At 45.0% G+C, this 14,552-nt stretch overlaps 1 protein-coding gene across 4 annotated transcripts in view; it reads left to right on the top strand.

Annotated features, from left to right (window-relative positions):
- Positions 1-10,148, top strand: part of SCNN1G (sodium channel epithelial 1 subunit gamma) — a 43,331-nt gene extending 33,183 nt beyond the window's left edge. For all 4 annotated transcript variants that reach the window (XM_073553655.1, XM_073553657.1, XM_073553658.1 and 1 more), the window contains exons 11-13: positions 1,085-1,146; positions 7,991-8,066; positions 8,338-10,148. In XM_073553655.1, coding sequence (XP_073409756.1) covers positions 1,085-1,146; positions 7,991-8,066; positions 8,338-8,730 — 531 coding nt within the window. In that variant the 3' untranslated portion in view covers positions 8,731-10,148. The remainder of the gene's footprint in view (positions 1-1,084; positions 1,147-7,990; positions 8,067-8,337) is intronic.
- The last annotated feature ends 4,404 nt before the right edge of the window (positions 10,149-14,552 follow it).

Below are 14,552 nucleotides of genomic sequence, written 5' to 3'. Positions count from 1 at the left end.
GGGTGTGTCTCTACACATTCTTATATTATAAAGTCAATGCTGGTAGCATCTGACCGTGAAAGGATACACCCCTTTGACATCGGGAATTACCATTCATATTCATACCATTCATATAGAAATTCATAAATTTCTAGAAGGTGAAAGAGGAGTGTCCGCTCAATGCCGACTTTTATTTCCCTTTGATTTGCATTGGGGTCGGGTTTCGGACGAAACTCCGACTTTTTTTGCCCTAGTCCGACCAGTTTCATCTGAAACAAATTTTGTTTCATGAATCCCGATCCGACCAAAGTCGCTCAACTCTAGTGGTGACCAATCCCCTTTAAGAAAACCATTGGATCCTCATTGCATATTTTGTATATGGGTCTATGCCTGCGTAAAGAATCAAACTATAGTCGCTATGCAAATATGGAACCAACTGCACAGGATGCATTTATGGAAACCTGTTTACATGTTCAGAAGGTGGCCTTTAAGTGACATCAGGTTTAAAGAGCTATTCCCATATTGGAATTTGTTGGCATCTCTATAGGGGTCTACCTCTCCCCCTTCTTTATGAATATGGGATTGAGTGGATCTCCCTTCCTCTGTGGTTTTCCAGCACGCCAAGGGGACTGCAGAACAACCCCATTGGTTGCAGCACATCCAGGAACAATGGGATTCCCAGCAATCAGATCCTGACCAATCAAAAAGTGATGGACAACCTAGAGACCATTATTATGTGTACAATGGCACATGGCGTCTATACAGGGTTTTTTATGGATCCATAGGCATTTTATGTTTATAGGGGCTGCTATATGGTAACTCTTTGAAGCATTTTTTCTAAAGGGATAATATCTCCATAATACAACATTGCAACAAAATTCTTTAGAAAATCATTCTGTGTGCTTTTGTGTTGTATCTGTGGCACACGGAGGCACTGTATGGGCCTTATATACAGATACACAGATCTATAGTACAGTCAGCTACAAAATAAGTAGGGATGTCAAGACTTACAGAATTGGTTCTCGGTGTATAAATTAGTAAAAGTAGTATTAATGTAGACGAATTACTATTCTCACGACTTTATTATTTTTGTCTTTTCCATCAGGAGTGGACACTACGAGTTCTGTCCTGGGAACTGGGGAGAAAAATAAATAAAAACCTGACTAAGTAAGTAATTCCAGGTACCTGACGAACCAGAAAATGCAATACTAGTTCAACAGATCTTACTAGGGTTAGAAAGATCATCTTTTTTTTTTTTGGAGGACCCAACCTGCAAAGCTTATTTTCTCCTGTGGTGGCCTTGTAGAGAAATTGTACATTTGCTGTCACATTGTTGGCTTCAAATATAATAACTGTTCTAATGCTATGGTTGCAATAATTACTCATTAAATTGCCCAGAAATATAATTCTTGAATTAATAATCCATCTTTTTTCAGAAGGCTAGAAACGAAAAAACTATTGACATAGGCAGTGAAGAACCTAATATATTTATGTGATAGGAATAGATATGTGGAACCTTAAGATGCTTTCCTCCTTACTTTTCATTGGCACATTGACACCCAATGATCAGCTATGATCTCTGTTAATATCTAGATATGAGCGTTCAATTTTCCTGCAGCACCACCCCTGGGAAGATGAAGTATTACACAGCGGATATTCAAATCATAATCTGTAGGACAAGGCTGGTGCTTCAGAGTGACTCCCTAAACCCAGAATTCCCCTTTGTAGTTGTATAAAATAGATTACAATAGATCAAAAAGATTTTCAGGACCCTAGTCTAACGGCGACATCGGTAATCCAAGGCCACCAAAACGGAGCCTTGCAAAAGTCCTTCTACCTGTCAGCATCACTGGCACCTTCTCTGATTAATAGGCTAATCTAATTACTTGGGCCAAGATCCTGCAAAACTATTTGCTCAACTCTAGGACCAGTAATTAATAATATTCAGTAGAGATGAGCGACTTTGCCTTTTTTCGGGTCGAGTCGGGTTTCACGAAACCCGACTTTCGCAAAAGTCGGGTCGAACAATTCGGCCGATTATTGTGAAAAGTCGAAGTCCGACTGAAACACGAAACCCAATGTAAGTCAATGGGGAAGAAAAGTTGGCAGTGAGTGGAGGACAGGAAACACACCTACAGTGCCCATTTTAATGCCAAAAACATAAATTTTTATAACTGAAGCTTGTCAACCTTAATTTACTTCTTAATAATAGTTACGCACTGAAAACTGGAGTTTATTTGGCTAAAGTTGTGGTGGGGGAGGGCTGGCTGCAGGTTTTCATGTGCCCTGGGCCAAAGAGCGCCCCTTTAACACATACCACTACTCATGATGCTCCGATACCGCAGAGAAATAGCGGTATAGTACAATGAAAAATACTTCACTTTTTACATCTCATGACTGATATCGATTTTAAATTCTCCCAATAGCTCCAAAAACGGACAGTATATTCCTCCATACAGTATTATGGCCACTGCATAGTGCATCATACAGAGTAGTGAGGCCCATATATTTCTCCACACAGAATCATTGGTCCCATATAATGTTTGAAACAGTATATGATGAGCTCCACATAATGCTACAGTATATGTTCGTCCCCATGGATGAACCTCCACTGGCTTATGGGCCCAAATAATGCTCCAAACATAATGGGCCCCATTTCTAATGCTCTAGTGTATAATGGACCCTGTAAATGCTGCTCCAGTGTCTGATGTCCACCTTTGGAATGCTCCAGTGTATGGTGGGCCCCAGATATTATTCTCCAGAATATCGTGCTCCCCAAAAATTGCTGTCCCACATAAAACAATTAAATAAGTCTCCTCGCTAGGGAATCCCTGTACTAGTCTGGACTCCTCGTCGTCCCCATCTTCCATCTCACTGCACTTGGCTGTTTAGGCAGAGGGCGTACAGACGTGATGTCATTGCGCTCTCTGATCAGAATATCACTGTCAGGACACGCGGAAGATGTCATGGCGGTGGAGCAGGGAGAAGTAAGTATTTCAACTTTGCAAGTGCCGTGATCCTGAGCAAGCAGGGGGGGGGGCCACTCGTTGGCGACGGCACTGGGCCCCTCATAGTACGGCGGTGTGTCTGACGGCGGGTGTGCACCCCCACCGTCAGAGACACTTGATTGCACTATGAGGGACCCTGTGCCAGTGCCCGCGCCCTAGAGTCGGCCCACCCACCTGTCCAGGGCAACGGCACTTGCACGGTTGCGTGCGCTAGGTGGTGACCCCGGCCATGGGGGGGGAGGCAGCCCAGTTAGGGAGGTTTACAAAATGGCATATGTTGATGTGGGACATTCAGCTGCTGCTAAAGGCGAAATTGGTCAAGTCCCAGGAAGAGGAGGACCAAAGCAAGCCATTTTTCTGGCAACCTGTGTGTCATCAGGGTAACGTGGGACAAAATCCTTGGAAACCCATGCATGGTTCATTTTAATGAAGGTTAGATCATCCACATTTTGGGTCGACAAACGGGTCCTTTTTTCGGTCAGGATTGATCCAGCTGCACTGAAGACTCTTTCCGTTAGCACACTTGCAGCTGGGCAAGCGAGCTCCTGTAAGGAATATTGGGACAGTTCAGGCCAGGCGTCCAGTATAGCGGCCCAATAGTCAAATGGGAATGACCTGTGAGGGAGAACATCGATATGGGACGAGAAGTAGTTTGTAACCAGAGTTGACAACTGCTGTCTCCTGTCACTTTCAATCGATGCAGTATTACCAGTCGTGTGAGCGGGACGTGAAAAATCAGTCCACAACATGGTCATGAAACCCCTGTCTCCAACGCAACTTCTGCTGTGTGCACCACGAACACCTCTGCCAAGCTGCCCCCGGCCCCTATGGCTCGTGTGAGAACCATCACCGCTGCTGTGTGCTGGGAATGCCTCAACCAACCGGTTTACCAGAGTTACTTGTTTGTTAGCCAATATTTGGTCAAGGTTCTCCTGTGGCATGATGTTTTGGAATTTGCCTTTATAGCGTGGATCCAGGATGCTGGCCAACCAGTAGTCGTCATCATTCATCATTTTGGCAATGCGGGGGTCCCTTTTTAGGATCTGCAAGGCATAATCTGACATGTGGGCCAATGTTCCCGGTGTCAATGATGCACTGCTAGTGCTGGGTGGAGGAGCATATTCTGGCAAATCCACATCCCTCCAGTCACGCACAAACCCTGTACCAGACCTTGCCACGCCAACATTTTCTCTTGCCCCACGAGAAGCATCCTCCTCCCCTAAATAATCATCCTCCTCCTCTTCCTCTTCTTCCTCCACCTCGTCCAGGAGAGGTCCCGGATCAGACAATGGCTGACTGTCATTAAGGCTTCCCTTCTCCTCTTCCTCCTCATCAACCTCGGCTGCAGACGCCTGCTCCTTAATGTGCGTCAAAGTTTGCATGAGCAGACGCATAAGTGGGATGCTCATGCTTATGATGGCATCGTCTGCGCTTACCAGCCGTGTGCATTCCTCAAAATACTGAAGGACTTTACAGAGGTCTTTCAGCTTCGACCACTGCACACCTGTCAACTCCATGTCTGCCCTCAAAGTGCCTGCCCGTGTATCCTCCCACAAATGCATTACGGCCTGCCTATGTTCGCACAGCCGCTCAACCATGTGCAGGGTGGAGTTCCACCTTGTTGCAACGTCGATAATTAGGCGGTGCTTGGGAAGGTGGAGCAATCGCTGCAGCTTCTGCATACGACTGGAGAGTACCGGCGACCAGCGGATGTGCGAGCACAGTCTTCGAACCTTATGGAGCAGGCCTGTTAACTCCGGATAATTATTGAGGAAGCACTGCACCACCAGGTTCAAGGTGTGAGCCAAGCAAGGTATGTGTCTGAGTTTTGAAAGGGCTATGGCTGCCACAAAATTCCGGACGTTATCACTAACTACCTTGTAGACGGCCCAGCCATGACTCAGTTTGTCGCTGAAAGTTGTCGGCCAGTACCTCCGCGGTGTGTCTGTCGCCCAAACACATCATCTTCAACACAGCCTGCTGACGTTTTCCACTAGCTAATCGATAGAGGGACACCTCGTGTGCAACACTGGCAGCTGCGGATGGAGTGCTCTTGCGACTGCACTCTGTGGATGAGCTTTCGCTTCTGGAGGAGGAGGAGGGTCGAACGCCTACAGCCAACTGTTTCCTATACCGTGGGCTAGGCAGCACTGTCCCACCACCGCTGTCCCCTGTGGACCCTGCATCCACCACATTAACCCAGTGCGCAGTGATGGACACGTAACGGCCCTGGCCATGCCTACTGGACCATGCATCAGTTGTGAGGTGCACCTTTCCACTCACTGATTGCTTGAGTGCATGGATAATGCGGTCTTTCATATGAAGGTGGAGGGCTGGGATGGCTTTGCGAGAAAAAAAGTGGCGACTAGGTAGGTCATAGCGTGGTACTGCGTAGGCCATGAGTTTGTGGAAAGCTGCGCTTTCAACCAAGCGATAGGGCATCATCTCTAATGAGATCAGTTTGGCAATGTGGGCGTTCAAAGCCAGTGTACACGGATGAGAGGATGAGTACTTTCTTGTCCTACTCATAGTCTCTGGTAGGGTGAGCTGGACTTGAGAGCTGCATATGGTGGAACTAGCGGTGGACATGGCGGACTGAGAGAGGGTTGATGATGGTGATGGAGTTGGTGTTCTTTCAGATGGCCTAGATTCAGTCTTTCGTTGATATAACATTGTGATTCCCTGACTGCTTTGGCCTTGCGACGATGCCTCAACATTTGCTGCTGGTGGTGTGCTAACCGGTGGGCTTACAGTGGGGGAAACAATGTAGTGTTGCTGACTACCTTCTTTGGGAGTAGTTGCACATGTGGTATGTGAGGTTTGGTAGTCCGTCCACGCTTGCAAGTGCATGGTGGTTAAATGTCTTAGCATGCAACTGGTATTCAAATTTCTCAGATTTTTCCCTCGGATAAAGGTCTTTGCGCACTTCTTACAGATAACCTTTGCCTGATCATTAGGATTTTGTTCAAAAAAGTGCCACACTGCACTCTTCCTACTATGGAAGACATTTTGAGGCCTTGCACGCTGTGCTATTTTGACCGTCTGGCCAAGCTGTCCTGCAACTCTTTTGGTTTTTGTAACCCGTTTTTGGACTGCTCCGGGCCTGCCAGATAACAGCTGTTGCGATGTCGATGTCTGCTGCGGATGCTCCTCCTCCTCTTCTGAGCTATTGGCAGCGGCACCCTCTTCCCCCAATGGATGCCAATCTGGGTCAACAACTGGGTCATCCATCACCTCCTCTTCAATGTCATATGCACCTTCCTCTGTGTCACCGTGTCTGGTGGTATAGTATGCGGGAAGGGGCACCTGAGTTTCATCAGGGTCAGATTCTGGCTCAGTACACTGCGAGGACAATGTAGTGCTCTGAGTGAATGTACCAGCAGATAAATCTAGCAGTGGCTGTGCATCAGTGCACTCCATGTCAGATTCATCTTTGCCTGGGTAATTCACGATTTGACTTGATAACCCAGGCATGGTATGTGAATACAGCTCCATAGAGTAATCTGTTGTGTGGCCTGCTGCATCCTTCAATTTTGGTTGGGGTGAAGGACACAAGGAAAGGTGTGGTTCATGACCAGGAGTCTCCAATGACTCAGTGCTTTTATTTTTTAAAACTTCAGAAGAGGAGGCGATAGAGCTGGAGGCTGAGTCAGCAATGTAAGTCAAAACTTGTTCCTGAAGATCCGGCTTTAAAAGCGGTTTACCTACTCCCAGAAAAGGGAGCCTTCGAGGCCTTGTGGAGCCAGACGATGACGCAGGCTCAACACCTCCTGCATTTGGTGCTATTTTGCTTTTGCCACTACCAGCAGATCCACCACCAACACCAACATTACCAGCTGCCAACTCCCGCCCACTTCCACGGACTCTTCCACCACACTTCCTCATTTTTGGGGAAAATGTACCCAAAATACCACCAACTATGTGGTACTGTAAAACAAGGTACAAGGTGTATATAGTAGTGGGGAGTATTTGAATCTCTCTACAGACTTCAGTACACAGTTGTATTCTGTCAGGCCCTGGGTATATTGCACCTCAAATTAACAGGCTGATTCTGGATGGTGTAAAAAAGGTGTATAGAGGACTGGGGAGAAATGGAATCTCTCTAAAGACGTGAGGACACTGTTGTATTCTCTCAGGCCCTGTGTATGTTACACCTCAATGTAACAGGGTGATTTTGGATGGTGTATAAAATGTCTATATAGGACTGGGGAGAATTTGAATCTCCCTAGAGGTTTTAGGAGGCTGACAATGATGCTCTCAGTCCCAAGTATTGCAGCAGGCAGCCTAATAAGCAGGACTGCTGCACACAAAAGTGTGAAAAAATGAACGCTTGGTAACTGGGCAAAAAAGAGGATGAAAAGTAATTTTGCTTTTAAAAAAGCAGTTTGCACAGCAGTGTGAAAACAGCAATGCAGCTATCAGGGAGCCTTATAAGGCAGCCTAATAACCAACAGACCTGATGCACCAAAATATAGCCTCCCCTTGCACTGCACAGTAACTGGTGTGTTGTACAGGCAAAATCGCTAGCAGCAGAAGTAGCTTTTGGTATCTTCTTCCCTGCCTAACGCTCTCCCTACAGAATCAGCAGCAACAGCAGCTCTCCCTATTCTGAGATCAGCATAAGTAACATGGCGGTCAGCGTGCACGCCCTTTTATACCCCCTGTGACGCCACACAAAGCAAGCCAATCACTTGCAGGCCCTTCTCCAAGATGGTGGTGACCGCTGCCTATGTCATCACTTTGCCCACAGTGTCCGTTCTTCCTCATTGGCTGAAAAAGGGCGCTAACGCATCTTTTGAAACGCGACTTTGGCGCGATGGTCGCAAACCTCGTGTCCGACCTCACGATAAGGTCGAGTTTCGTTTCATGAAACCCGACTTTGGCGAAAGTCGGCGACTTTTGAATTTTTTCGACCCGTTTCGTTCAACTCTAATATTCAGTTGGTAGTTCTTGGCAATAAATGTTCACATACTAAACATTCCTCTTCTGTTCTTCCCTTCTAGGAACGCTCTAGCATATCTGGACGTTTTCTACCAAGACTTAAACCTCAAAGTCATTGCTGAAAGTCCTGCCTCCAGCGTAAGTCTTCTCTGTTTTCTTACCCTTGACCAAAGATGTAACCTGAAGCTTTTAGGTCCCAATGCAATATCAATAACAGGTTCCTCATGCACCTTGTGTCACTCTTAATAGTTGAGTATTCTCAAGTGGTAGAGAAACTTTTGGGCCTCTTAGGCATCAATTGTTTCTTCTCAAGCTCTGTTACTTTGGAAATATGATATATAATTAGCAATCGCAAGATCCCCAGTTTTAAAAGGGAATGTACTAACTGTCCTTCTTTTTTTATGTATAGATTCCAAATCTTCTTGCAAACTTTGGAGGTCAACTGGGCCTTTGGATGAGTTGTTCTATGGTCTGCGTGCTTGAGATCGTAGAGATATTCTTCATTGACTCTTTTTGGGTGGTCTTGCGTCAGAAGGGACAGAAGTTTGTGAAATGGTGGAAAAAACGTAACGAAGAAGAAGAAGACATGGAACAGCAACCTAACACCATGGTTGGCCGTGTCAATCCTTGCCTATCAGATGAAGATCCACCAACATTTAACACTGCTCTACAGCTACCTCATGCGGACCACTGCCAAGTGCCAAGAACGCCACCTCCCATGTACAAGACTCTTCACATACAATCTGATCTCACAGAGCATCCTACAGACTTATGCGATGAAATAGTAGAAGAACAAATGTGAAGCCAACGTTCTCCTTGAAGACTCCTCCAGACTTTTATTGAGTAGCCATAGTTCAAAAGAGAAAAAATAAAGAAAAAACACTCAAAAAGTTGATTGTTTTGGAAACCAAGCCAGTGACATTAAATTCCTTGAAAGACTTCAGACCTGTTTAAATAAATTCCCAGTAGCTAAAGTTTTATATATGGTGCTAGATTAGTATTTACTATGTTTTCTTAGAAGGTCTTCTATCCCTTTACAATGTGCCAGCACTGTGTTGACGTTAAAGTCAACGTTTGTTACTGTAGCTTGGTCAACTGACCACATGTTCTCAAATGATTGTACATTACTACGATTATCTTTGCACATCTTGGTCCTCGGAAGGGATTTCCAGTCGGTAGTCATTGCCTGTAAGGTATAAAGTGGGCTATTGGTAAATCCCAACTTGGCCAACTAGAGCCAATATCAAAATCCTGAAAATAGTTGTAGCATTGTAAATCGTATATTTAAAAACCTGTATAGTAGAAGTTATTATTGGACATATTAGAATTTTTTCAAGCATTTCCTATGTTGTAAATTGAAGCGTTTTCTGTTATAGCATCACTTACAACCTGATAGAAACTTTTTTCCAAAAAAATCATTTAAAAAATTTCTGTATGGATCAGCCATGTTGCTACTGCTGGGAATCAAGGTCTTCGGAACAGCATTTACGATCTTCCAATTTGATTGAATCTGTGTTTTCCCAGTGTGACATGGCGGCCCAATGCTTTCTGTACAGTCCAAGATCATCCCCGGTATGGATGGTGCAAAAAAAAAAAGTTTACTGCCAATTTGAGAAGGAAAATCATGTCGATTTCATGAATGTATGAAGCTTCTCCAGGCTTGAAATGGGAAATCAAAGTCAACGCCTCCTCGCCTGGTTTTCATGTTGATCCATCTACCTGTAGAATGGACTAGTACATGTTGTATCAATGATAAAAAAACTTATTTTTTTTTTGTTACAATCAAATACTATGAAATGGTAACTGAAGATCATCTTACACCTCTTTCACTGTTTTCTATCTACCTGACTCTGGAGTTTCAAATAACCCTGACAACGTTTAGCGACTACCGAATAATTCTTGTTTTATATTTTCCGGTTGTCGATATTCTATAGGACAATTGTGCTGTGCACAAAATGCTGCTATGTACTAAAATTATTGGCCTGTTCTATGGCCGCAGAAGAAAGGGTCAATCAATATGTGCTGTAACGATGTATGTACCTTTCAGGTTGAATGTACTCCTTGTTTCAATCAATGTTTGGTTCAACTTGGGCATGAGAGTTGGTATACGCACAGAGTTATGGTAGAGCTCATACACACGTATGGGGCATATATGTTTATGATGATGTATTTAACATAGATTGATGTGAATATTTTTTTTAATAAAATATTGTGAACAAACGTGAGTGCTTTATTAAAAATTAACCATTTCAGAAACTGGATAATTGGCAAACCGTCTTGGTTGAGTTGGGTGTTAACATGGTAGCCAAAGACAAATTAACGGAATGTATCCTGTGTTAATGCAGTCTAAGCTTTTGGCATTGAACCCGGTTAAGAGCCAAATTTGAGTCCCTCAAAACATGGCAAGTTGACCACCAAGGACCAAGGCTTTGGGCACATCAAGGTCATCATCAAAACATGACCAGTTGGGTTCCCATTAGACAGGAAGCGACTGATGTAAGACAATAGAGGAGAGTTTTACCTTATATTACTCACTTTCAATCCAAAGGGAATCTCATTTGGTCTTATTTTGATGATGTCCTCACATCGTATGTATTTGATGGTCAACCTACCACCTCTTGAAGGCATTGAATGTGGGCCCTTAACTCTGACTCCAGCACATCATTTGTTAAGCCAAAGCAATGCCTAAGCTTTGACCATTGTGAAGCTAATATACATCTTTTGCCAATACATGAAGAAAAAAAAAAGGATTCCACATTTTTTAGGTGCCATATGGCCTTTCCAAGTTGCTTCCATAGTGCCACTTTGCTTTCTAGCTATGGAAGCTTGGCCACCTCACTTGGTCTCGAAATGCAAACGCACACGTGTTTCATTTTAACTCCATGCTACGAGATGGACATCATTGGTTTACTGCCTTCATCTTACTAAAGTGAAATATTGGGCGTAGAAGATACAAAACAAAAAAAAAATGACGGATGGCTATTAGTGACGAGTGAGTATACTCGTTACCTGGGTTTTCCCGAGCATGCTCAGGTGGTCTCTGAGTATTTTGCATGTGCTCAGAGATTTAGTTTTTGTCGCCTCGGCTGCAAGATTTGCGGCTGCTAGACAGCCTGAATACACGTGGGGTTGCCTGTTTGTTAGGAAGTCCCCACATGTATTCAGACAGTCTAGCAGCCGCAAATCATGGCGACAAAAACTAAATCTCCGAGCACGCCAAAATACTCGGCGCATGGGAAAACCCGAGCAACGAGTATACTCGCTCATCAATAATGGCTATCTCTCACTATGAGAACTCAAAATGTTAAGCATTCATTGTCAATCAGGGTGGTTTCTATTAAAATGGTATTTTCATCATATCTACCTATCACAAGAAAGAGGGAGCCCTGACATGAGTCCCACCATCAAAGGTTGCCACTTGTAGGAAGTTAATGGAGAGGCTTCTACACATCTTCATGGTCGTCTTCATTTCTATGGCAGTTATGGAAGCAGCCAAGCAAGTGCCTATGAGACATTGATGGATATGCCTTTTATGTCTGGTATGGAAATGTAAGTCATAATCCTAAATGTGATTCAAGCCTCCAAATCATCTCCTATAGCTTTGGTGGTGGAGAAGTAGCTAGAGGAAAAATATTCTGTTTTCTGCACAGCCCTTTATCAAAATACAAGGGTCGAAGAGGAATGGATTGTTGGATCCCCACCTGCCATCCAGCGCCACAGGCAAATGACTAGTCAACCCTTCTCCCCACTTACACCCCTAAACAATGGATGAGGTGTTTGGGACCCAACAATGCTGCTGTGGTAGTGGTCCCAGACGTCAGCACTTAGGAGGAACCCCACCCAACAACAAAAGATGACGCATCCAAGTAATCAGATATCCTTGTGACATGCAATAGGCCATGTACTCCTTTCTCAGAAAGCAAAATCTCCGGTATTTTTCTATAAAAAAAAGGACACGGGAGAAAAGATTTAGCTTAACAATTGCCCCCGATAAAAGGAAAAAATGACATGTGAACAAATTTCTATATATATATGTATATATATATATATATATATATCATATGGTTGGGATACATTATCCTACATCTGAGTCCTGTATACGCCTGATCTAAAAATAACGCAACTAACCGGAGAAGGAATCGAGTGAGTGAGAGAGAAGAGCTGGGAAATTTAAGCTCTAAAGCTTGCAGAATTGTGAATGTATTACTGAAGATATAACTAAATATCAGAACAAAATAAATAATGTAATGTATGTAAACTGTGACGTCACCAGCAGAATAGTGAGTGCAGCTCTGGGGTATAATACAGGAGGTAACTCAGGATTAGTAATGTAATGTATGTACACAGTGACTGCACCAGCAGAATAGTGAGTGCAGCTCTGGGGTATAATACAGGATGTAACTCAGGATCAGTAATGTAATGTATGTACACAGTGACTGCACCAGCAGAATAGTGAGTGCAGCTCTGGGGTATAATACAGGATGTAACTCAGGATCACTAATGTAATGTATGCACACAGTGACTGCACCAGCAGAATAGTGAGTCCAGCTCTGGAGTATAACACAGGATGTAACTCAGGATCAGTAATGTAATGTATGTACACAGTGACTGCACCAGCAGAATAGTGAGTGCAGCTCTGGGGTATAATACAGGATATAACACAGGTTCAGAAATGTAATGTATGTACCCAGTAACTGTATCAGCAGAATAGTGAGTGCAGCTCTGGGGTATAACGTAGGATGTAACTCAGGGTCAGTAATGTATGTACACAGTGACTGCACCAGCAGAATAGTGAGTGCAATGAAGGGTCGGTGGGGTGGGGTGCCAAGCTGGGGGGGGTGGTCCCACTTCTTACCGCGCAGAGATGACAACAGAGACACGATGGAGGCAGATTCTGGGTGCAACAGGTCCAAGTTTATTTCTTCACTTGCCGTCCGACTGACGGCACACCTCGCGGCCCTCCGTTTCCAGAGCCGCTTCTCACACCGTACACTGGAGACGTGTCTGCACACACCGTCCCCTCCTTTACTGTCGACGCTCCTGACAGTTCCGTCACTGTGGCCGCCTTAGGCCCATTAACCAACAGCGCTTCTACTGCTCAGTCGTCGTGTCACATACGGTGTCTTATACCCAGTACCTCGTCTCAACTGCGGTCCTTTCCTGTCAGGACCACCCCCCTGACGTCCTCTCTCCTCAGTCCCCCTGGTCTGGATTCTCCTCAGAGTGCACAGACTGTCGTAGTCCTCCTGTCACTTGAGCTCCCCCTGGGGACTGGAACCTTCTGGAACCCTCCCTCAGTATTTATAACTCTCCCGGTTCCTTGAAACTGTCACTCTAACTGTCACCACGCCCCCCATGACCAACGGTTTCTAAAGCCCTAAGCTGCTGTAAAGTCCTTTGCTCACACTCCTCCCTGCCATCTACTGTCCTCCCAAGGTACTGCACGTCCACTACACTTTCCTAGATGTATTCCCACTGTAATAACTGACACCTACCTACACTGTGCATCCCTTTCCTTCTTCTTCAGACTAGTCCGTCCGTCCGTCAGGTCACCTTCCCTACACTCTCCCTTCCTTTGTCCATTGTCGTCCTCGACAATCGTCATCCCTGCCTTCGTCGTTCTGAATCTACACCTAAATTCTGTTGTCGGACCAGCTGTTGAGCCAAACCCATTATCTGCGGGGGCCGAACCATACTGGGAGCACTATGCTCTGAGCAGCCTACTGCTACTCACCAGCGCGCACGCCACAGGACAACGTCTTTCAAACTGGGCAAGGTACACCCGTATTCTCTCTACGGCGTGTATCTTTCCCCTACTCTCCCCTTCTGTTACCTTTCACTATCCAGTACGCCATGATCGAGGCCACACACCTACCAGATCATTGCCGGCGCCCGCCTTTCCTTCTTCAGGGGTGTCCGTGGTGTTGGGGACCTGACCTAGGACGGCTGTCTTTCTCACGTCTTCCAACTCATTTTCCCTTCTTTCAATTACATGTCATGGTCGGCGTCCCGGTCTCCCAGACCTCCTCAACTCTTAGATCCCTACAGGATCTCACACTTTCCTTTGGTCCCGCAGACCTTCCCTTACCCGGACCTGTTGCATTTTACTTTGCATATTATACATCAAACAACCTTATAATATCACAAGTACCCATTTTTATAATTTTTTTTTTTTTTCATTTTCTTTTGCTTTAAAACTCAACATTCAACAATAAACATCGCCAGTACTCCTTTTCCCTCCCCCTTCCTTGGACATGGACACTCCCTCTTGTCTTCGTATCCCCGTTCTGTCAAGTTTCCAAATCAGTAAGTAACATCCTGTAAGAGGAACATTCTTAAAAAAAAAACAGCTTAATCACATAAAACATTTTTTTTTTTTTAAAACTAGAACTGTTCTTTCAGACTCTGACAGTCCAGGCCATCTCCTGATGGCCGGTAGCAAGGGGCCCACAGCCGTGGAACTCCTGGGGTGAAGGGAGTGTCCAATACAGTCCTCTTTACGGGGGTTCGCGTTCCTCGGGCACCGCCAGTACTGCCACCGCATAATACCCGCGGGGGCAGTATTCTTTATAATAAGAGACAAAGTCCCCTATTTCCAGGGCACGGCCGTGAAGTATGGAGGCT

The sequence above is a fragment of the Dendrobates tinctorius genome, unplaced genomic scaffold, assembly GCF_039654945.1.
Source record: "Dendrobates tinctorius isolate UK_male_01 unplaced genomic scaffold, ASM3965494v1 ptg000202l, whole genome shotgun sequence".
NCBI classification, from domain to species: domain Eukaryota; kingdom Metazoa; phylum Chordata; class Amphibia; order Anura; family Dendrobatidae; genus Dendrobates; species Dendrobates tinctorius.
Note: the sequence above shows the minus strand (reverse complement) of the source record. Positions and strands in the feature narration are given on the sequence as shown.